The sequence below is a fragment of the Camelus ferus genome, chromosome 16 (assembly GCF_009834535.1).
Source record: "Camelus ferus isolate YT-003-E chromosome 16, BCGSAC_Cfer_1.0, whole genome shotgun sequence".
Classification (NCBI taxonomy): domain Eukaryota; kingdom Metazoa; phylum Chordata; class Mammalia; order Artiodactyla; family Camelidae; genus Camelus; species Camelus ferus.
This window is the reverse complement of record NC_045711.1, coordinates 11,440,959-11,465,543: the sequence shown is the minus strand read 5'-3', so window position 1 is coordinate 11,465,543 and position 24,585 is coordinate 11,440,959. Positions and strand designations below refer to the sequence as shown.

The 24,585-nt window shown below is 49.3% G+C and overlaps 1 protein-coding gene across 1 annotated transcript; it reads right to left on the bottom strand.

Annotated features, from left to right (window-relative positions):
- Positions 1–353: 353 nt before the first annotated feature.
- PELP1 (proline, glutamate and leucine rich protein 1) lies at positions 354–24,585 on the bottom strand. The gene is given in 20 exon segments (XM_006180402.3): positions 354–497; positions 612–863; positions 865–2,088; positions 2,223–2,360; positions 2,362–2,430; positions 2,577–2,632; positions 3,305–3,464; positions 3,600–3,623; positions 3,625–3,748; positions 3,861–3,977; positions 4,057–4,145; positions 4,605–4,692; positions 4,840–4,969; positions 5,167–5,317; positions 5,600–5,659; positions 14,547–14,618; positions 14,860–15,009; positions 18,224–18,329; positions 18,705–18,769; positions 24,156–24,585. Coding segments are annotated over 20 exon segments (3,417 nt in total). The 5' UTR covers positions 24,405–24,585; the 3' UTR covers positions 354–404.

The window sequence follows — 24,585 nt, the reverse complement described above, 5'->3', positions numbered from 1 at the left end:
TTTTCACACAGGTGCACTCACCAGGACACTTACTTCCCTAAATCTCCCACGTGCCCCCACACCTGGATCGCACACTCAAAAGCAGGTCTACTCCTCATCTTCTTAGCCACACAGGCGACCCAGCACACACTTAGCATCAGCGAGAGCAGCGGGCAAGAAGTCAAAAACGCTGACCTGCTGAACCACAGGACAGTCTGTTACCCCCGTAAGTCAGTGGTTCCGCTTCTGGACAGTGGCGTGAAGAGGACGACCATGGCCAAGTCTGGGATGCTACGGACACTGTGAAAAGCCCAGCAGACATCTGGGCTTCTAGCCGGGGACACAGTGGTGGCAAAAGGCAAAAGCAGCAGTCATTATACAAGGACATAACTTTATTGGAAACCAGGAGCAAGGGCGGAGGAGGGCTAGGAATCGGGCTCTGGGGCGGGCGGGGGATTCTCATCGTCGGGGGGGCAGTCGATGAAGTCAGCCAGCATGGCAGCTGTGTCATCCTGCTCCTTTCAGGGACAAAGACATAAGATTCTAGTCAGTCAGTCACACGTATGCAGAAGCATGGGTCAGGCTGGGGACAAACGCAGGCAGCTACCCCCATCTCCCTGCCACCCACTCACCTTTTCCTGGAGCGCTGCCGCCTCTGTCTCCATCTCCATTTCTTCCGCTGCTGACGCCTCTGGCTGGGGTGGCACCTGGTCACCCACACCCTCAGCCCCCTCCTCCAGCAGGGTCGGGGGTGCAGAGGGCTCTTCTTCACCAAGCTCCTGAGGAGATGGCACTGCGGGGGGGCTGCCCTCTTCCCCCTGCACCTCGCCCTGGGGAGGGAGCACCTCAGGGGCCAGTGTGGGGGCCGTCTCAGGCCCCCGGCCCCTCTTCGGCCCCCGGCTCCTCCACTTCCAACAGCAGCCCGGGCTCTGGTTCTGGCTCGGGCGGCACCTTGGGGGACTCGGCAGGCGGGAGAGCCGGTGGCAGGCTCGGGGGCGGAGGCCCACCTTCCTCCACCTCTCCACCCGCAGGGCCGAACTCCAACTCTTCCACCTCCTCCAGCTCCTCTTCCTCCTCATCATCCTCCTCCTCTTCCTCCTCCTCTAATTCACCTTCTTCCTCCTCAAATTCCTCCTCAAACTCTTCTTCCTCTTCCTCTTCCTCTTCAAAATACTCTTCCTCATCCTCTTCCTCTTCCTCAAAGTCTTCCTCCTCCTCCTCTTCCTCCTCCTCTTCCTCCTCCTCCTCTTCTTCCTCCTCCTCATCACTGCTGTTGATATTAATAACTGTCAAATCTTCTTCCAGGGCTGGGGCGCCTCCCCCACCAGGGGTCCCTTCAGGGACCAACTGGGGTGGAGGGAGTGTCACAGGGCCAGGGACAGGAGGTGGGGGCGGGGGAGGGAGAGGCCCAGGGGTAGCGGGAAGTTCTTCAGACTCTTCCTTGGCTGGCACAGGAGGGGAGGCCGTTGGTGGCCCGGCTGGGGCTACAGGGGGCGGTGTGGTGCCCGAGGGTGGCGGGGGCGGCAGGGGTGGCAGCCCTTCAGGCACGATCACCACACTGTCATCAGAGTCGCTTTCCAAGGAGATCTCCACATCGGACGCCTCCTCCTTGTCATAGTGGACAAAGGCTGGTCTGGGCACTCTCCCCCCGAAAGTTTCATCCGGGGGTACAGTAGGTGGAGGAGTGCCACTAGGGGCAAGGATAGGGTCCTCATTTGAGCTTGCCCGGTGGTTCTCAGAGCCAGGAAGGAGCCGGGGGGGTACAGATACCAGGCCTGGGACAGAAACGCCTAAGTGATTGGCTGTGGCTGGAGGTCCAGGGCGTGCTGGGGGCATAGAGCCGACTGAGGGCATGGGGCCCGCCGAGGACACGGGGCCTGCTGAAGGCATGGGGCCCGCTGAGGGCATGGGACTGGCTGAAGGCATGGGGCCCACCGAGGGCATGGGGCCTGGGGGGTGAAAGGCTGGAGCCCTGAATGGAGATGGAGCCTCGGGAGGTGGAACTGGGGCAGGTGTGGGGCAGGCAGGGCCCATGGATTGCAGGGGAGGAACCCGGGGGTGGGTCAGAGCAGCACAGGTCACCAGTGCTTCTGAGCAGAAAGAGGAGACCTGAGGAGGGAAGAAAGGGCCAGAGTGAGCATCAAGGATACAGGCCTTCAGGGCACAGGGAGGGAAAGCCGACCAGCATCAGAAACGGGAATCCAGGAAACCAAAGAGGGAAACTCAGCCCCGGCAGTAGTTACCTCCAGGCTGTCTTCTCTCTGGCCTAGCGAGAAGGCTTGCAGGGCACAGGCCAGAGGAGGCGGGCAGCGAGGAGAAGGAGCCAGCAGCAGAGCCAGCAGCAGGCGGTAGAGTTCGAGGCGGCAGCGGGCACTGGTGTACTGGGGAGCTGCCGAGGACCTCACCCTGCTGGACGCCCATGGCCAGCGGGAGGACCAGATCATGCAGTCTCTGCAAAGGACAGAGAGCACTCCCAGAGATGTCACCAAGATGACCCAACCCTTCTCAGGGCCCACTCCCAGGTAGGGATGGACCCCCAGCCCGTGTACAGAGCAGTAGACCCTCCCCAACCTCCACGGGGACCAGGCTCCACTCACCCTGTGGGTCTCCTCCTTGATGAGAGGCCCGCACATGAGGACGGTCCGGCTGAGACCTGGGGAAGGAGAACGGTGTGTAAGAGGTGGGCTGCTAACACACCTCCGAGCAAGGGCTTCTGGAGCACACAGCCTGGGCGGGCACCCAGCTCTGCCCTGGCCTAGCTCGGGCCAGTCCCTGAACTGCTGTTTCCTCGACTACAGAACAGGGATCGTGAAAGCACCTCTACTGCATGAGGCTGCTGACAACATTATGTGAATGAGATGTTGAAGGCAGGACACTCTAAGGATGCATTTACTTGTCTGGGTAGAGCTGGACCTCCCTTCAAGGGGGCGGGCAGTGAACTATAGGGGACCCAAAGGAACGTCACTTCTGCTCCCAGATTAGCGACTGTGTTGGAAGCAGGAAGCCCCACTGAGGCCCGGGGAGTGTAAGCTCCGCGGGCAGGGATCTCATCGTCTTCCTCCCCCGCCCTCCTGTACTAGAACAGCACTGGACGTGTACAGAGGATGCACAGACAAAGATAAACAAGACCCGTGACAACACCAGCAGCCCCCATCTAGCGGACAGCAGGCCCCAAGATTCCGCCTGCAGCCCTGGGAGGTGCATGGCTTCTCTGCAGCTTTGAGCTGGGTCTGCATTCTTCCTACACCCTCCACTTCAACTGGTTTGGGGCTATCAGTCCAGGCCACCCCAGCACTCCGAGGTGCAGGGCACAGGTCTTACCCACCTCTCAGCGCAGCCGCACACACATCGCTGTTAGCATTGCTGTCCCCTTTCCGGTGGCTGGGCGGGGCCATAGCTTCCCCCACATCCAGCTTTAGCTTCTTGGGGGCGCTGGGCTTTCCAGTCTGCAAACCTCCGTCAGGGCTCCCCCGGGGACTGCGCAGCTGGCGGGGGAGGGAAACATTAATCACATGCACAGGCGCACAGCAAGGCAGGACAGGGCAGTGATTGGTGAGGAGGCACATTTGGACAAGGGGCACAGATTGGGGTCCTGGGGCAGGAGCAGAGGCCTCGCTCACCTTGAGCGCATCAGCCGCGGGGGCGAATGTCACTGAGCAGGTGTGTGAGCAGGGCCTCTCCCGAGGCTCCTCCCTGAAGCACTCCTGCAGAGGCCCCACACACCTGCACCCACAGCTCCAGGACAGCATACACCTTGGTCCGCACGGTGCTGTGGGGTGAGCAGAGGGCAGCCTGTGAATGGGAGCCGACGTGCCAGCTCATGCCCCTCCTCCCCTGCATCCCCTCACCCACCGTCTCCTCATTCTCTTCCTGATGGTCACCTGTAAGGCCGCTCCTGGCCTGGCGAGAGGGCATCCCTACCAATGCTCCAGGCATTGAGGACCTGGGGAAGCAGGCGGCTGATCAGGGCCCCAAAGCGCAAGAGCCGGCCTCCACACCTGGGGGTGAAGACAGAGCAGTGACCCCCGTTCCTAGGGCGTCCCAGCCCCCGCAGCACACCCTCCCGAGCCCACTCACGCGAGGATGAGCGCAGAGAGCAGGTCCAAGGCTTCCAGGTGGAGAGAGGGCAGCAGCAGCAACCGCAGGGGACCATCTCCAAGCAAGCTCTGTGGAGAAAACTGGCAAAAGTTAAGGAGGAGGGGGAGGAAGTGAAAGAGAACTGGAGACAGCACAGATCTGTGTGACTACATACACGTGTTCACGCAGGTGAGGAACCCACCGCCGAGCCCAGCTCTCCCAACAAGATCAACCCGCCATCCTCTCAGACAGACCCTGGGAGGAGGATGAGGGGAGGGATGGCTGAGCCTCTCAGCAATGACTCAGCTGACCCCCGTTCACCCTCCCCTGGGGAAGCATTGCTACAAGTGTTCCCGCAACACATGAGAGAATCCTCGCTGGCCTGCATGTATGTGTGGAGCACAGGAATGCCGGCACCTGGACGAGGTAAGGAGCTGTCCGGGACAACCTTGGGACGGCAGCATTTTGGGAGCTGCAATCCCACACCACTCTCCTGGTTGCCCTGGGTCCTGGGTCAGGGTTGTGAACAGAGGTCAGGTTGCACTTACGATGTTCTTGGCACTGATGCTGAGGGTCCGGCAGATGACATCCAGGACCTCCTGCACAGGGACGGACACGGGAGCCCCAAACTCAGAGCTAGAGAGAATCAGAGCAAGGAGCCCCTCAGTGCAGGGACCCCAGGGGGACTCCACGCCCTCTACCTCCCTCCTCATGATGAAGACAACCCCCATCTCAGCCCCTCCTGCTCCAGGCCCTTGCTCTCTCCATTACTCACTCACACACCTGAGCATGAGGCCCAGGCAACGGGCCAGCCCGGAAAACCTCTGCCGAAGCTGGAGGAGGACATGGGCGTCACCATCTTCTGAGGGGGAAAGCAGCGTCTCCACCCCAGGGCCTTCATACTGCATAGGAGCTGGACGGGAACAACCACCTTTGAGCACCAGGCCTGTCTTCCAGCCTCTCCTCCTTCACTTTGGTGGAGGACCCACCCATATTCTAATCCATGTGGCCTAGAAATCAACGGCCCCGCCTCTCTGGACCACCCTCCTGGTTCCCGTCCCACCATGTTCCCCAACCACTCAGCCACCAGCTCCCAGCCATGGTCCCTACCTGTTTCTGCGCCCTCGTACAGGGCTCCAAGCAGGCTGTGCAGTGAGGCCAGCAGGCTGTGCAGCTCCTGTTCCCAGCTCTCGGTGTGCTTCAGGCCCTGGGAGAAGCCAGCCCCTAGAGAGGGCAGCCTGGAGTAACACTCACAGGCCAACTGCAGAAGGAAGGTGGGAAACCTGGTCAGATGGGAATCCAGCCCAGCCACGGAATCCCAACCCCACTAGTGCGAGAAAGACAGAGATCAAAGAGCGCTCCGAGGGAAAATGGAAGGGGTGATGGGGCAGAAAGACACAGAAACAGAGGCAGAAGTCATGATTCATGTATGTAAGAGAAGGAAGTGAGAACACGGTCGAAAAGCAGGAACAGAGAAAAGCTAAGAGACAAGAGAAGCTCCAGCTCAGACCCCCAGAGGCTCCATCTTCCTCCTCTCCCTTACCTGCTGGAGCTGAGGGCTCAAGGCATCCACCCGAGACAGGAAAAATGAGGCCAGCTTGCCCTGGGTTAAGGAAAAGAGAGGGAGAGGCTGGGGAGTCAGCTCCAAGGGCCAGAGCAGTAGACCCTGCACAATCCCAGCAGCAGAATCTAAGCGCAGGCCTTTTTTCCTGCAGACGAGAAAGCAGCGCCCCCTGCGGAGAGTCACTCCTGGGAGCAGACGTGCTCTCGTGGCAGAAAGACATCCTACGTGTCACCTCTGGTCCGCAGCCTCCCTGTTCAGGTGGAAAGGGTCTGTCTGTGCCCTACAGACACCTGGGCTCCCTCCTGCCAATTTTTTCGAAATGAGCATCATCTCCCTCTTGCCAAAAGGACAGAGTCCTGAAAAACAGCTACCCCCACAGCCCAACTCCCTGCCAGCTCAGACAAGAAGTGAGGGTCCAAGCTGGGAGCTGAGGCATAAGCCAGGGTATGAGGGCAGGACCAGGTCAAGAGAGAAGGGGGAGCAGCCAAGCAGAACCCAGGCAGCACATCTCAGAGCAGCGACCTGTCAGCCAACATTTCCTCCACCTGCTCCATGAGGGTGCTGGCCCCAGAGTATTTCACTGGGGCCACATTTACTTGGGGTAGAATCAAAGGGACCACATGGATAGGGGAAAAAAATTTTTTTTTTTTTTTACCATTTTCACTAATCTATAAATGAAATGTGTTTTTTTTTGAAATGTGTTTTTTAATTGTAAATGTAGACAAAAAGCCACAGCAGTATTAGCAGTACCTCTGTCACCACCAGAAATCATTTCTTTTCATTTCACATTATATTTGTAAACAAGTATCTTGAAATAACTGATTTGAAATTTCAGTAGTTATCAGACCTGCTACCAGCTCCTGCTGACACGTTAATAAACACACAGACTCCATCACAATATACATGTCCACAGAACTGGTCTCCCTTGCAATTCCAGGTATTTTATGAATTTAAAAACATCCTGACAGGAGGTCCATGGCACAAAAAGGGTAAGAACCCTGAAGTGGAACAGGATTTCCACCCTCAGTGGGTGCAACAGTTGGTCAGAGACAAGTGTATGGAGAACAATATGCTGGAAGTGGCAGTGGCATCCAGAGGGGGACAGAGGGTGGGTCAATAGGAATGGAAGCTGGGAGGCAGGACTGAGCGGGGCTTGGGAGAAAGGGGAGGACAGACTGCTATGAGGAGAGCTACAGATGTGGAGGAGCAGACCAAGGCCTTACATCCCAGGATCTTGAGTACGGACTTCATCAGGGGGTGGGCAGCACCCACACAAAGGTAAACTTCCAGAAGACCACAAAGACAAACCAACAGTGGCACCAGGCACATGGCAGAGGCCTTGGGGAGGAAATGCAGGCTAGCAGTGTGTGGTCCAGAAAGCAACCCTCCCAGGGCTCCCTGCCATCTGCCCCGTGGCAGGAACCACATGTGGTTTCCCAGGTTCCACCTCAGGATTCTCATCGACCGCGGGGCGAGCATTGTTATAGCTGGAAGACCTAGAACCATTTCCCTTGGGACTTGGAAAGCAAGTTCATGACCGATGGGGTAGGGTTCACAACACTTCAAAAACAGCAACCACCCACAGGTCTGATTCACCAGTTTCTCCAAGGATGAAACTTCAGCGAGTCCCCGGAGCCTCATTTGTAGTGGCACTCAGCCCTTCTGCCAACTTACTGCTCCCGCTTTCCCTGAGACTCTGATTCAAAAAGCTGGGCTGAGGCCAACAGAAGTCTGCCTACGTGACTGCAGTCAGGCAAAGTACAGGGACGTGGCTCTGGCCAGAGGTCCACCCCAGCTGACGCACAAAGCAAACCAAAGGAATGCTCACTTGGGACATCTCACGTGGCACCCGAACACACGTGTGCAGACACAGCATGTCCTGGGTGTCTCCCAAGGGTGGGGTTAGTCTTCCCACCCACTCCCAGAACTATTCATCAATCTGTCACAGAAGGGTAGAGGTAAGGCCTCTACTGGCCTGAATTCATGAACTCAGAATGCTTGAGATGCTTCATTTGGGAGGAGTGATCCTGAGTTTGGAGACAGCCACTGCCCTGGGAGCTTCTGGGGGATGGAACAGAGAGCAGATAAACACTCCCATTATCACTTTCCTAAGAACTGGTGTGCAAGATACTCCAAGTGCAAACTGCCCCAGGGCCTCCGCACAAGACAGACTCTATCCGCCACATTGACAACAGGCAGAGCAAAACTCCTCAACAGAGGGACGTGCTCCAGATGACGCTGTATTCAGATACTGAATTCTTAGAGAAATAAAGGCATATGTCCCTGTAACAACATAGGAAAGCTGTGTTGTTTGGAGAGGGTACTCAAAATGCAGGCCGTCTGACAAAAGGTTCTGAGTTAGAGGCAGAGTTTCCTGACCACTCACCGTGAACACTAAGGGAACCAGCAGAGGCAACCCCGGCGGCCCAGTCTCATCTCGTCTGCCCCGCAGGTAACGCCTGATTCCCCTTCCATTTTCATGGGGGATGCAGGTTGGTACAAATAACTCCTAACCAAGCTGAATCAAAACAGACATCTGCAGCAAAACCTCACAGACTTCAACCAATGAGGGGTCAGGGACAAAGATCTAGCCTGCATAATTTGAGAAGTTAATTTACAGGGCATTTTAGAAGAAAGCAACTTAGCAAACTTAAGTTAAAAAAAAAAAAAAACAAACAAACTTCACTCAAATTCAGTAAAATCCCTGAGTTACTCCAAATGCCTTCTTGACAAAGTCCTGCCCTGCCAAAGCCTGTATGACCTGCCATCGGGGGCATTCATATGGAAACAGCATCGGCAAGGACGTGACCCCACGTTCACTGAGAAACCTCACCTGCTCTGGGGCTTTTCAAATACTGCAAGTAACCAGTCCCAAAGCCTCAGCAAGCACCACTCCCAGACCAGACCACTGTGTCCCCCAAGCTCCACATCTGGTCACAATCCTTCCCAAGCCACTGACGAGCCATCAGAGCCAGCATCAGCGTGCAAGCCTCTCTGCCAATCCTGTCTACATTCTTAAAAGCATCCAGGGAGTTAGGTTTGGTGGAAAACTTGGGCTTGAAGGCAAACAGTTCTGGTTCACACCTTGGTTTTCTAACTACCAGATGCAAGCGTCGGTTAAGGTGGTCAAACCCCTCTGGGCCTGTTTCTCCCTGTTTCATTCGGTGACGCCAACTCCACAGAATTACTGTAAAATGAGACGATACATCTCAGACTCTCAGCTGGGCGCCTGGCACAGGGTGGGCACCTACTAACCAGCTCCCCCTCCTTTTCGTGACCTGGTCATAGAACCACATGATGTTATTTTCTAGATAATTTCAATGGCAAACTCCCTCTTGATTCATATCACCAATTACTGTGATTAAGCACATCAGTTATGTAAAAAAATTATTTGCCACTAATTCTGGTTCTCCACAGATTTGTGCTTCCATCTAAGAAAGGGGCTGCCCAAAGGATTGTCAAGCAGTGGCAAATATTATCAAAACAAGACAGAACGTTTAATCGACAGGAGTACATCTATTTGTTCCTAGATACTAGCTGGCATCAAATTATTCCGCAAATAAATATGCCAATTCCAAAGGCCCTTTAACTGTTATTTGGCAGAATTTGATAACCATTCATATTTGTTATTGTATGGCCCTGAAAATGAAACTGTAATTCTTTCACTGACCTCTTCCTCCCTCACATGATCCACATCCAACCTGCCTGTCTAACCTATTAAGGCCCTAGGTCCAGCCACCTCTGTACGGGTCATGACAGGTTGGGGGACAGGGTAGGGAAGGGACAAAGGGAGATTAGTCAGGAAGAGAAGGAGAGAGAAGCATAGGAGAAGTTGATACAGGGAAGTAATAAGTCAGGAAGGCCTCCTGGAGGAAATTATAAGAGCTTTACAGACAAAGAGAAACAAGATGGTAGAAAAATGGGCAGGGCATTCCAGAGGGGCAGAGGATGGTGTCCAGGGTAAGAGGCTGGGCATTGGCGTCAGATCTTAGGGCAAGGTACTCAATTTTGATTTCTTTATCTAAGAGGATTAAATGAGAATGAGTTTAAAGCTATGAGGTGGTATAATCATAGCTGTGGAGATGGGTGACGTAATAATCAGAAGGCAGGTGCTCAGAAATCTTAGCATCAAAATCTGAGGTAAGACAGCTATCAAGATTTCTGTCGGGGAGGAGGTGCCAAGATGGCGAAGTAGAGACTCACAGCTCGCCCACTCCACGAAGACACCAAGAACTACACCTACAGACCCACTGAATCGCACAGAACACCTACTGAACTCTGGCAGTGTCTCTCGCTTCAAAATACAGGAGGATTCCTCACAAAATCCAGTAAGAGAAAAAAAAGAAAAAGGAAATCGGTGTAGGGCCAGTCCTGTGGGCAGGGAGCAACAAAGGAAAAAGGTGCCCCCACGCTGGGACGCTCCTTCTCCAGCCGGGAGGTCACTGGGGACAGAAGCAGAGCTTCCAAGGCTCGGAGGAGAAAAAGGCAGCCACTTGGCAGACAGAACTAACAGAAACAGGCACAGAGGGTCCCTGCGATCCCCGGCTAGATGTGAGCCCTCAGGGATGAGCCGGGACTGGCTGCTGGAGATCGGTGACGTGGAGAGGATGGGGGCCCACTGCACAGAGGCAGCTTCAGGGGACTGGAGGGCGGTGTGAGCTTCGGCTGCGGGTGTATGAGGAACAGAACAGCCTGAGACCCAGATAAAGAAGCACCACTGCTGAAGTGCACGGGGTGGGGTGGTGCAACACAGCCGCACCACCATAGCTTCTGTCTCTGCTTGGCTCCACTGTTGGTGTGTTCTCGCGAGAAGAGAGGTAGGGCTCAGTCATAGCCAGTGCTGCTGCGCGGAGTGGGGCTGAAAGCTGAACCCATACCCAGCGGCCCTGCAACTTCACAGGTAGGACTGAGATTTATTTACAGCCCCAGGCAGAGAGGGTGGATGTGCTCTCTCTGGACCCTTTGTGGACCCACGCCTCTGGGGCTAACAGTGAGTGGAGTTCTGGTGCACTGCAAGGTACAGATATTTATAGCCGGCCGGCATACCAAATGGTATCTGAAGGTGGGGCTGGGGTCTGTGCTGACCCTGTTGCACACCACGGATCCAGGTGTGTGACTGCACGCTACAGTGGGTCCTAGCGTCAGACACTGGCCAATCTGTGCTGGTGGTTCTAGGAGCCTAGAACCTGGGTTACACCAGAGGGTGGCTGACATTCCCACAGCTAAGGCAGGGACAAATGCAGCATCAACAAAGAGTACTTTGTAAGCCTGCATAACAAGTGACAGACAACACCACAGAGGGCACTTCCCCGTGGACATCTCCTGTGGAGGTACACTCAGCAACTCTTCCTTCCAGCTGAAGTGCTCCAACCCCGCCTACCACACACTGCAGCTCAAAAATGGGTCTAGAACCCTCTATTCCAGCAACAGGTGGGCAGTCCTGGCCCCTGTCAAGGCTGTGACAACCACAGAATAAAAAAGGAAACCCCACTCAATAACAGCATGGAGACTAAACAACATGCTACTAAAAAAAACCAATGGGTCAATGATGAAATTAAAAAGAAATTAAAAAATACTTTAAGACAAATGACAATGAAAACACAACCACACAAAATCCATGGGATGCAGCAAAAGCAGTCCTAAGAAGGAAGTTCATAGCGATACAGGCCTTCCTCAAAAAACAAGAACAACCTCAAATAAACAACCTAACCTACCACCTAAAAAATTAGAAAAACAAAAAACCTGAAGTCAGCAAAAGAAAAGAAATAATAAAGATCAGGGAGAAAATAAATAAAATAGAGATTTAAAACACAATAGAAAAAAATCAATCAAACCAAGAGCTGGTTTTTTGAAAGAGTAAACAAAATTGACAAACCTCTGGCCAGGCTCACCAAGAAAAGAGACAGGAAACAAACAAAATAAGAAAGGAAAATGGAGAAATTACAACCAACACCACAGAAATATAAAAAATCATAAGAGAATACTATGAACAACTATATGACAATAAATTGGACAACTTAGAAGAAATGGGAAAGTTTCTAGAAACATACAGTCCACCAAAGCTGAATCAAGAAGAAATAAATCATTTGAACAGACCGATCACTAGAAGTGAAATAGAATCAGCAATAAAAAACCTCCCTACAAACAAAAGTCTACGATCAGATGGCTTCACTAGGGAATTTTATCAAACATACAAAGAAGAGCTCATACCGATCCTTCTCAAACTCTTCCAAAAGACTGAAGAGGAGGGAACATTCCCAAACTCATTCTATGAAACCACCATCACCCTGATACCAAAGCCAGGCAAAGATACTACCAAAAAAGAAATTTACAGGCCAATATCACTGATGAACATAGATGCAAAAATCCTCAACAAAAAATTAGCAAACAGAATCCAACAGCACATTAAAAAGATTATACACCATGATCAAGTTGGGTTCACCCCAGGGACACGAGGATGGTCCAACATACACAAATCAATCAATGTGATTCACACATCAACAAAATAAAGGACAAAAATCACATGATCATCTCAATAGATGCAGAAAAAGCATCTGATAAAATTCAACACCGATTTATGATAAAAACTCTAACCAAAGGGGGTATAGAAGGAACATATCTCAACATAATAAAAGCTATTTATGATAAATCCACAGCCAGCATGATACTCAACAGTGAGAAGCTGAAAGCCTTCCTGCTAAAATCCGGAACAAGACAAGGATGCCCACTCTCACCACTTCTATTCAATATAGTATTAGAAGTCCTAGCCAAGCAATTAGACAGGAAAAAGAAATAAAAGGGATCCAAATTGGAAGAGAAGAGATAAAGTTATCATTGTATGTTGATGACATGATACCATAAATACAAAACCCTAAAGGCTCCACACAAAAACTACTAGAGCTGATAAAAGAATTCGGCAAGGTAGCAGGATACAAGATCAACATACAGAAATCAGTTGCATTTCTTTACACTAACAATGAAAGAGAAAAAAAAAAACAATGAAATATTAGAAGAGGAAAGTAAAGAAACAATCCCTTTTAAAAAATAAAATACTTAGGAATAAATCTGACCAAGGAATCAAAGCCATATACGCAGAGAACTACAAAACATTGATTAAGGAAATTTAAGATGACTTAAAGAAATGGAAAGATATCCCACGCTCCTGGATTGGAAGAATCAATATTGTTAAAATGGCCATACTGCCCAAGGCAATCTATAGATTTAATGTGATCTCTATCAAATTGCCCAGCATATTTCCCACAGAACTAGAATAATTCCAAAATATATACAGAATCACAAAAGACTCACAATTACCAAAGCAATACTGAAGAAAAAGGAAAACGAAGCTGGAAGAATAACCCTCCCAGACTTCAGACAATACTACAGAGCTGTAGTAATCAAAACAGCATGGTATCAGTACAAAAACAGACATATGAATCAAAGGAACAGAACAGAAAGCCCAGAAATAAACCCACAGACCTATGGCCAATTAATCTTCGACAAATGAGGCAAGAATATACTGGAAAAAAGACAGTCTCTTCAGAAAGTGGTGCTGGGATAACTGGACAGCCACATGTAAATCAACGAAGTTAGAACACTCCCTCACACCATACACAAAAATAAACTCAAAATGGCTTACACTTAAGCATAAGATAAGACACTATAAACCTCCTAGAAGAAAACATAGGCAAAACATTCTCTGATATAAATCTCAGCAATGTTCTCCTAGAGCAGTTTACCCAGGCAAGAGAAATAAAAGCAAAAATAAACAAATGGGACCTAATTAAACTTACAAGGCTTCGCACAGCAAAAGAACCATAATAAAAACAAAAAGACAACCTATGGGAGAAAATATTTGCAAAAGATGAGACTGACAAGGGCTTAATTTCCAGAATATATAAACAGCTCATACAATCTAATAATAAAAAAACAAACACCCCATCCAAAAATGGGCAGAAGATCTAAACAAGTAATTCTCCAATGAAAACATACAAATGGCCAATAGGCACGTGAAAAAATGCTCAATATAGCTAATTATCAGAGAAATGCAAATCAAAACTACAATGAGGTATCACCTCACACCAGTCAGAATGGCCATCATTCAAAGTTCAAAAACAGTAAATGTTGAAAAGGGTGTGGCGAAAAGGGAACCCTCCTACACTGTTGGTAGGAATGCAATTTGGTGCAGCCGTTATGGAAAACAGTATGGAGATTCCTCAAACAATTAAAAGTAGACTTACCATATGATCCAACAATCCCACTCCTAGGCATATATCTAGAAGGAACCTTAATCCAAAGACACCTGCACCCCAATGTTCACAGCAGCACTATATACAATAGCCAAGACATAGAAACAGCCTAAATGTCCATTGACAGATGAGTGGATAAAGAAGTTGTGGTCTATTTATACAATGGAATACTACTCAGCCATAAAAAAATAAAATAATGCCATTCACAGCAACATGGATGGACCTGGAGATTGTCATTCTAAGTGAAGTAAGCCAGAAAGAAAAACACCATATGATATCACTTATATGTGGAATCTAAAAGAAAGACAAACGAACTTATTTACAAAACAGAAACAGACTCAGACATTGTAAACAAACTTAGAGTAACCAGGTGGGGAAGGGGGTAGGAAGGGATAAATGGGGAGTTCGAGATTTGCAGATACAAAAATACATAAAATAGATAAACAGCAAGTATATACTGTAGAGCACAGGGAACTATATTCAATATCTTGTAGTAACCTATGGTGAAAAAGAATATGAAAACAAATATACAGATGTTCACATACGACTGAAGCATTATGCTGTACACCAGAAATTGACACAACATTGTAAACTGACTATACTTCAATAAAAAATATAGATATACAAAAAAAACAAAAACCAGATTTCTGGGGAGAGGAGCTCCCACGAATGCTTACTTTGAGAGACCCGCACGCCCGAGGGAAATAGGTCATACAAGCCTTCATTCCTTCCAGTGCCGAGAGCTCACACTGTGGAAAAAACAGAAAGTGAGACAGAGGCTGAAAGCCCAACGCCTCCGCAGACCCGACTCCTGCCCCACCGCCCCGCAGGGCCCCTTCTCCTCACGTTTTCCCTTGTCCTCTCCCTCCTCTCACATCTTCAGTCCTTTTCCCCAGTCGCTTCCCAGCACATTCTTTAACCCAATCAGTGTGAACAGAGGGCAGCCCTGCAAGGGGCTGAGGGGCAGGGGAGCTGCAAAGGGGGTCTCACCTCTGGCCTGAGGCCCAGCAGGGAGGTGAGAAGGCCAGGGAGGTGGTTCATGGAGATGTCCCGGAAGAGTGTAGGAAGCTGGGCGGCGTAGCGGAGTAGGTCCCTCAGGATGGCCACAGCCAATTCCATCGTGGGGGGTGGGTCCTGGGACTAAAGAGCAACACCTCAGGCCCCCAGCCTCACGTTCATGGTCAACAGGAGGAGGAACGAGAGGTGTGACAACCTGGGGCTTCTGACAAATACCACAGCTAATGTCGACATTACCATCGAATCCACTAGGAACAGAGTGCACCAGAGTCACAGAGCAGCCAAGGTAACATATTTGTCTACAGAAAGGACACGTGTCCACAGTTTACCACTATGGGTGTCTGGGGGTCCTAGAAATTTGTTTGGGAAAAAAGGAACAAAGACACACCTTAAAGATCTGACTAATCAGAAGATCTCAAGAGTTGCTTGACTCTCTCATACCACATTTCCCTACCGGGAATAGAGAGGAGCACTTCTGAGACTGGGGAAAAAAGTCTCAGCCACAAGACCACCCCATCTCTCTCAGCTTGCTTCTGGCTGGCTCAAACACACCCTGGAGCTCATGGAGGAAAAACAGTTCGAATTTAGGACTTCCCCCCAACTGTTAACGTGTATCTAAGGAGAAAGCATTTGGCACGTCCCTCCTGCCAGACCAGAGGCCACATGTCAATGAAACAAGAACGTCTGTTGGAAAGTTAAGTCCAGGTAGGCCTATCAGCTACAACAGGCCCCCAACACGGGCCAGCAGTCCCGCTGCACTTCTCTCTGGGCAACGCTGTCTGCTGCTCAGCCCCTCCCCCCCCAACACCACCTCTGCACAACCTAACCTGCGACTTCAGAGAAAACTGAAGCCCAAAGTGGGAACTCCTTCACCACCAACCCTGGAAACACCATCTCTACCTTCATCCCTGCTGTCCCTCTTCCTGTCTCACTAGAGGAGGTACTCCTCCCCTCCAAGGACGACTGATCCTCGATGCTTTACGTACTGTCCCCTGCCTTCCTCTCAGAACCATACACTGCTGACTAGCTTCTTCTCTACAGTCCATCTCAGAAGGATTCTTCCCGCTGACGTCTGGACATGCTCCAGTCTCTCCTATACCAAAACTCCTCCTCCTGAGCCCCCACCCCACTTGCCCGATCTCAGTTGTTGTGCAATTTCTCTCTGTCACTGTTAGAGCCAGACGTCTTGAAAGGACTGCCTACCTCCCCTGTTTCCACTCCTCCCACTCACTGCTCATCCCAGGTCAATCTGGCTTCAGTGTCCACTGCACCACCAAAAACTCTTTCGCAGTCTCAGAACCCTTGAGTTGCTAAGTCTGATGAACAATTTTCTGTCCTCATCTTCTTCCAGCCCAGAGGGGCTTAAGCAGAAATGACTCCTCCTTCTCCCTGAAGCACTCTTCCCTTAGATTCCATCCAACCCACCACCCTGGTTATCTCCTTCTGTTACTCTGTCTCAGCCTCCTTTATAAGCTCATCCTCCTCTACCTGACCACTGAATGTGTAGTGCCTCAAAACCCAATCTGTGTAAGCACTCAACTTGACAATCTGAGCCTCATCCTCACCTTCCGCTGCCATCTAAATGCTGAAGACTCTTCCCCTTTTTAAAACATAGTGACTGAAGCCCTCACCCACTGAACCCACCCACTCAGGGCTTCCACCCTGAAATAACTGGCCACTCCCACTGGCACCAGATCTGGGGTAAGCTTCCTAAGAGGGCTTCTACTGAATGCCCAGGGCCATCCTCATGGTATCTTCACCACTCCCCTCTGAACCTGGCTGTCTTCCCATGTTCTGAAATCCAGAGTCTTCCTGGAAACATCCTCTCCCTGACCGTATGCCATCAGGACCTGTCGCCTTTACCTCTAAATCCCTCACCCACTTGCCATCATTTCTTCTGTCGCCCTAGTCCAGCTACCGTGGATGCTCCCCTAGGTTACTTCAGTACAGGGTCTTTCTGCTGCCATTCTGGCTCCTTTCTAATCCTTTCTCCACACAGCAGCCAGAGTGATATCTCCAAATGAAAATTTGATCATATCACCACCACCACCTCCTTCCCCCCTACTCAAAGCCTTCCATGGCAGGGAGGGTATAGCTCAGTGGCACAGCACATGCTTAGCATGCATGAGGTCCTGGGTTCAATCTCTGTACCTGTTTAAAAATAAATAAATAAACCTAATTATTCCCCCTAAAAATAATTTTAAAATTTTAAAAATAAAGTTAAAAAAAAACCAAAAACCCTTCCATGAGTTCCTACTGTTCCAAGAACAAAGACCAGACTCCCTCAGCATGCCTACAATGCCGCACATGGCCTGGTCCCCATCCACCCACCTCTCCAACCCCAGCCACACCAGCTCACTTATAAGTCTTCAAATGAACCAAACTCTTCTTATCTCAGGGCCTTTCTACACTTAGAACACTCAGAAAACTTTCTCAGCCCCATTTACTTCTACTCATCAGTTCAGGAAAGCCTTCCCTAAACCACTGACCCTGATCATCACCCCCCCACACCATCCCAGTCTGGGTCAGATTCCTCTCATTACAAGTTCTCAGGGAACCACAGCCTTTTCCTCCACAGCACCTACTGCAGTTTACCATTTCACGCTCATTATGTAATCAGTCAAATAGCATCTCTTCCACTAGAACAGGGATCAGCAAACTATGCTCTGTGGGCACCTGTTTTTGCAAGGCCCCAAGCTAAAAATGGTTTTTATATCTTAAAGGGTTAGAGAACAAACCAACTAAGAAACAACAGGCAAGAGAAACTATGTGTGGTTCACAAAACCAAAAACATTTTACTATCTGTAAACATTTACTTCATAGACAGTTTCCCAACCCCTGCAATTGACTCTAAACACCGTGAAGGCAGGGTCCCAGTACATCTCACCACTGCCTCCCCGGAGCCTAGCGCACAGCCTGCCGTGTGTGCTCAGAACAGGCTTGTGGAAGAACTAAGTGGGGATGCCATCAAAGGATGTCAAAGTGGAAAAAAATTTAAATGTTAAAAAGAGGGAGAAGAGCAGGGAAAAAAAACAAACACCTGGGAAAAGGAACTTTAGAGATGTCGCCCATTAGAAAAGCTAACGAGGAAGTGAAACTGTCAGAGGTTACAGTGTGTGAAAGGTCAGATGAATTAAAAGAACCCAGTAGATAAAAATACCAAAAAGTTTAAAATGATGTTTCTATTTGATGCTCATCCTCCCCACTGGAAGGGAACTGCTTCTAATCATTCTGTCCTCAGAATTAAATGTCTAAGCCATGAAGAGGAACCACATCCAAAAGGGAGAAGGTATGGCTGAGGGAGGGGGAGGAGGCAGGGCAGCAGCTGAATCCTTACCTGCAAGACCTGCTGAACGCTCCGGAGCCAGGAGACACAGTGCTGCTGGAACATCTCCGTGGGGCTCTCCCCCACCAGCAGGGACAGCAGACATAAGCCCTCAAACCTTAAAAGAAAGAAGTGAGTGATGACGAGCGGGTGGTGGCCCGACTGCAGGGGGAGCTATTCCCTGCTCTTTTACTCCCCCAGGCTAGAGTAGGACATCGCCTCCAGATCCCCTGTGGTCTCTCACTCCTGAAACACTTGGAGGATGGGGAGTGAGGGGCGAGCAGCAAGGAAAGAAGGGAACAGAAGGTGGGGCGTAGGGAACTTGGCAGCTGGAACAGGTGGGGTTCAAGTGAGCCCATGAAGAGAATCAAACTCTCCACCTTCTCGGGCACGGAGTCTGAAGCCATGTGGTGGGGACAGCGGACAGACAGGTATATAACCCTCTTCCTAAAGAAACAACCCCCTGGAGGAAAAAACAGGCTTAAAGACTTACCGAGTTTTGATAGAACCGAGGCGTGCATTACTGAGACCCACCAACGCCCCAACAGCGGAAAGGTTCTGGAGGGAAGGAAACAGGGAAGTGAGTCAGGAATAGGACACTAAGGACACAGGAAGGCTTCTCCAAGTCCTTCCCTGTCTGGCATTCCTAAAGCCTTTTCCGAAGTAACACCTCCTTGAGGCCAAAAGACCATTCTTCTAGATGCCTTCAGCCTTTGCCCTATTTTCAGTAGGTGACACTCACGGCAGCCTGTCCTGCAGGCTTTCCTCGGTTACGTCTTACCTGACCCCCCACCCACCGCTTCCCACCCAACAAATCACTGCTACCCAGATGGCTAGACACCCCGACTCGTCCCAGCTCCCAGACTTCAGAGGCTCCTTTACCTCTGTTTCCCTGGACAGCATCGAGCACAGAAGGACATCCCTAAATGCTTGCTGACTGGACACTGAACTCATCTGATAGCCTTCTTCCTTCACCCCACACAAATCCTCCTCCTGTTCCTGGCTTTCTTGGAGCACATGTGGGAGCCCTGAAAGGTCTCCTCCTCAGCCTTCCCACAAGTAACCTCTTTACCCCCAGCCTCCACTCTTATCTCCCCCAGTATCTCCCTAACGGTACTCATCACTCCTTTCAACAAACACGTATTATGCACCGAGTCAGATGACGGAATACAGAGCTAAATAAAATAGATAAGGTCCCAGTTCTCATGAAGAGCAATGCTGATTCTTTTACCCAATAAACATTTATTTACCATCTACTTCATGTAAGACATTGTTTTAGGGGCTGGAGAGCTTATATTCTTGTTAGAGGAGACAGAAAATAAACAAATGGCCACATAACAAATAGTGTGTTGGCTGGTGCTAGGTGCTACAGGAAGAATAAAGCAGACTGAGGTCAGAACAGAGCACTTGGAGTAGGGAAGGGAGACAGCATTTTATGTGGAGGGGACACAGGGCCTTCACTAAAAAGGCCACTGGAGCAGAGGAAAGTGAGAGCAAGACACACTGATACGCTCACACACTGCTGCTAAGAACACAAAATGGTGCAGCCACTCTGGAAAACAGCCCAGCAGCTCCTGAAAAGGTTATATACGGAGTTAACATATGACCCAACAAGCCCACTAAGTATATGGCCAAGAAAAAAGAGAATGTATGTTCTCACAGAGACTTGTACACAAACATTCACAGCAACATTACTCGTAAGAGCCAGAAAGTAGAAACAACCTAAATGTCCATGAATGGATAAACAAAACGTAGTATACCCATACAATGGAATATTATTTGGCCATAAAAAGGAATGGAGTTCTGAGACATGGATGAACCTTAAAAACATCATGCTAAGTGAAAGAAGCCAGACCCAAAAAGCCACACGTTGTAGGACTCATTTCTATGACATGGTCAGAGCAGGCAAACCTATAGAGACAAGTAGATTAGTGGCTGCCCAGGGCTGAAGGGCAGAGAGGGCTTGGTGGGACATGGGAGTGACGACCGATGGGTTTAGGGCTTCCTTTGGGAGTGATGAAAATGTTCTAAAGTTGATCGTGGTGAAGGCTGCACAACTCTGCAAATACTAAAAACCATGAAACTGTGTATTTTGAATCAGTGAACTGTATGTATGTGAATTGCACCTCAATAAATCTGTTTTTTTAATATACACAAAATGTTATGATAACTCACAGAGAAAAAAATGTGACAATGAGTGTGTATATGTCCATGAATAACTGAAAAATTGTGCTGAACACTGGAATTTGACACAACATTGTAAAATGATTATAAATCAATAAAAAATGTTAAAAAAAATTCAAAAAAAAAAACCCAAAACTGTTTTTTTTAAAAAAAGGCACACTGATAATGAAACAAAAAAACAAAAAACAAAGGATGTTCCAGGCAGAGCAGAGAAAAAGGAAAGGTTGTGGGACAACAGTGCCCTTAGTACATCTGGGGAATAGCCAGGAGGCGAACTGTCTCTAGAGAAGACTGAGCAAGAGAGAAGAGGAGTAATAAAAACCAAAGGTCCCAGGAGCAGAGCCGGATCTTGCAGTCGTTCGTATAGGCGATTGCTGACTTTTACTCTCAATTAGATCAAAGCCATGGTGGGAGAGAACTAGGCAGAGAAGGGATGTTATTTGACATAATTTATTTTTTAAAACACATCCACAATACATGAGTTGCGTTGCAGAGAAGGCAGAAGCAGACAGAAGCAGGTGGCCACTGTAATGATCCAGGAGAGAGAGGATGCAGTTTATAAGGCACTGTAATAGTGGGGACACAACGCATCAAATTCTGGACAGATTCTGAAGGTAGAGCCCACAGGACTTGACAACACATTGGATATGGGTGGGAGATAAAGAGAAGAGGCAAAGATAATTCCAAGGTTTTTCACTTGAACAACTAGAAAGATGCAGTCGTCATTTACTAAGAAGGGGACCATTGCAGGAGGAGCAGATTTTGGGGGTGAGAATCAGGAATTCAGTTTCAGATATGTTAAATCTGGGATGTCTATTCAACATCAGAATAGAGATGCCAAACAGGCACTGGGTGGATAAGTCTGGAGTTAGGAGAAATCCTACGTAGAGTATGAATACGGGAAGTTGTCAGTCATGAGACTGGATCAGCTCCCTGAGCAAATGAGTATAAACGAAGAAAAAAGGCAGCACAAGGACTGGGTTCTTGGGCACTCAAATACTTACAGATCAAAGAGGTGAGGAGGAACCAGTAAACAAGACTATAAGGGAGTGACCAGTACAGTCACTCTTGGACATACATCTGGAGAAAACTCTAATTCAAAAAGATACATGCACCCCAGTGTTCACAGCGGCTCTATTTACATTAGCCAAGACATGGAAGCAACCTAAATGTCCACTGACAGATGACTGGATAAAGACGACTGTGGTGTGTATACACACACACACACACACACACACACGAATACTACTCAGCCATAAAAAAGAATGAAAAATTGCCATTTGCAGCAACATGGATGGACCTAGATATTATCAGTACGAAGTGAAGTCAAAGAAAAACAAATATCATGTGATATTACTTATATGTGGAATCTAAAAAAATAATACAAATGAACTTATTTACAAAACAGAAACAGACTCACAAACATAGAAAACAAACTTATTGTTACCAAGGGGGAAGGTAGTAGGGGAGGGGAAAATTAGGAGTTTGGGATTAGCAGATACAGACTACTGTATATAAAATAGATAAACAACAAGGTCCCACTGTATAGCACAGGAAACTATATTCATTAGCTTATAATAACCTATAATGGAAAAGAATCTGAAATACATATATATAACTGAATCACTTTGCTGTATACATGAAACCAACACAACATTGTAAATCAACTATACTTCGATTAAAAATCTAAATTTAAAAAATAAAAAAAAAATTTTTAATTAAGTGAGACCAGTCATCAGGATACATGTTCTTCTCCAGCTATACTGAGCGATGCAGGTGCAGGCACCAAATAAACAGATTTGGATTCAACACAGACGGACTGCTGCCAGGCAAGTACAATGAAAGGAGAGGGGCAAGGAAGTGATTATAGTGGAATTTAAACAGGGTAAGAAGAGAAGAGAGAACATGACAGATAATAAATAAGTTAATTTATTTCAAATAGTGATAAACGCTAGGAAAGAAACAAAACAGAATAATCTGAGAATGACTGAAGTGGGAAGGACTACTGTATTTAAAACACGGTGGCCAGGAAAGGCTCCTCTGAATGGAGACAGGTAAGCTGAGACCAAATTAAGCAGCTCACCTCCCCAGGTGTTTCCCAGCAGAGAGAGGACTGACTAGCAGTGGCCTTAGCTGCAGCAGAAATGAGATCAGCCTGGGTGGCTGGAGCACAGTGAAGACAGGCCAGGAGTCGTATGAGATGAGGTCAAGAGGTAAGCAGAGGTCACACTATGTAGGGCCTGGTGCAGTAAGTTACTGTACAGTTTTAAGCAAGAGAATTCTGTAATCTCATCGATATTTTTTTAAAAATCACTGGCTATTGGCCAGGCAATGGGATAGTACAAAGCCCTAAGGACACAGTGCAGAACAATACACTCTATCCTTGAAAGTCTATACAATTACAGGGGAACTGAGATCTGAGATTTGCTTTAAAATGCTCCAGGGGCGGGAGATAGAGTTGAGAAAGTGGGAATGTACCAGAGACACAGTTCTGTCACCCTCACTGAGGAATAATGTTAATATAAATAAACAAATAAGGTCATCTCTGATAAATCTGTGGCTAAGATTATGGAACCTCCCAGCAGGTTGTCACAACTCTCTTCCTGAAAGGAATCGTAGAGCTGGGAAGGTCCCAGTAACAAAGGTTGGACAAGGAAGACCTCATGTACACAGGTCTTCAAAGATGAGCAGAATTTGCGGGAGGATTAGGGGGAAAGATGAAAGACAGAAAATATTAAAGGTGAACCTACCACAGGTTAGCCAGTTACATCTTAGAATCAGTGCTTTCACCTGGGCAAGATGATGGGGATTAGGCTAGGATGGGGGCAATGGGAAAGATATGGAAAGGAGTGGACAGATCTGAAAGTTACTTAAAAGATAAAATCAAAAGGACTTAACATACTGCATATAGAGATGAGTGAGCAAGAAAAAAGTGTTTAGAATGACATCTGGGTTTCTAGCTTGAAGAACTGAATGGATGTTAGAGTCTACTCTTGATATAACTCAATGGACCATTCTAAGCCAGTCTACAAAGCGCTCCATGATCTGTCCACTGCCTACTCACCTCAGCAGCCTCATCGCGCCCACTCTCTTCCCCTCCACCTGGGAGCTCCAGGCACGATGCCCTTCTATTCAGTTCCTTCCTACCACAGGACCTCCCCACACGAGTTCTCCGCTAACTGAACCGCTCCTCCCATTTTCTTTCCCTACCCAACCTCTACTTATCCTTGGGGATCTCAGCTTAAATTCCAGCACCTCAGGAAAATCGCTGCAATTTTCCAGATTAGGTTTGAGATCCCTACCATACAATTCTCATAGTGTTTCATAACATTTTGTTCATCGCCATTTCATCTGTAACTGGAGTGCCCAGGATTTGGCCCTCGGTAAGAGCTCGGTAAATATTTATTAAATACGTCCATCCACTCAGTCGAAACAATCCCAAACATACATACTGCCAGAGTTTAGTTAAACATCATACCTCTAATGAGTGACGGGGCCTGGAATAGAACCCATTCACGTGTGACTACCAACAGCCTAGCAATACAAAAATGAGGCCCTTCCTCTTCCCTGAGTTTCTCCTGCTCATGGCTGATGAGGGAGAAACGCGTGAATCTCGTCCACAGTGATATCTGGATCCACTTTCTGCCCCCGGCTCTCCTTCCCTCCACCTCCCAACTGCAGCGACGGTACACCGAGACCCCGGCGCACAAAAGCTGCGCCAACCTTCCAACAGGGCCGCCGGCGTGCGGGCCAGACTCACCTGGGCCCCGCCCACCGTCCCATGTAGCCGCAATAGGCACATGAGCCCCGGTAAATGTGGGGCCGAGCGGACTGGGGGATGTACGGGTGCAACGGTGGACCCCGCTCGCGGCTGCAGCAACCCCGACACGCTCTCCAGCAGCAGCAGGCGGAGACGAGGGCCAGAGGCTACGGCCGAGAGACCCCCGGTCCCGCCGGGAACCCCAGCCGCGGAGCCCGCAGAGGGCCCGCTAAGAACGGCTGCCGCCATCTTCACCCGGGCTCTAGTGCTGGCGTGGCGCGATGACGCAAACACACCGCGACCAACGCCTCGTGGGGAAGGGGCGTGGGGAGGGGGCCGTGGTCCTGCGCGTTGCGTGAACGGAGGTTGGACTCCGCGCTCCGGCTGGGAAGGAGCATGCGCAGCGCGGAGAAGCCCGGGCGCCTGGGCG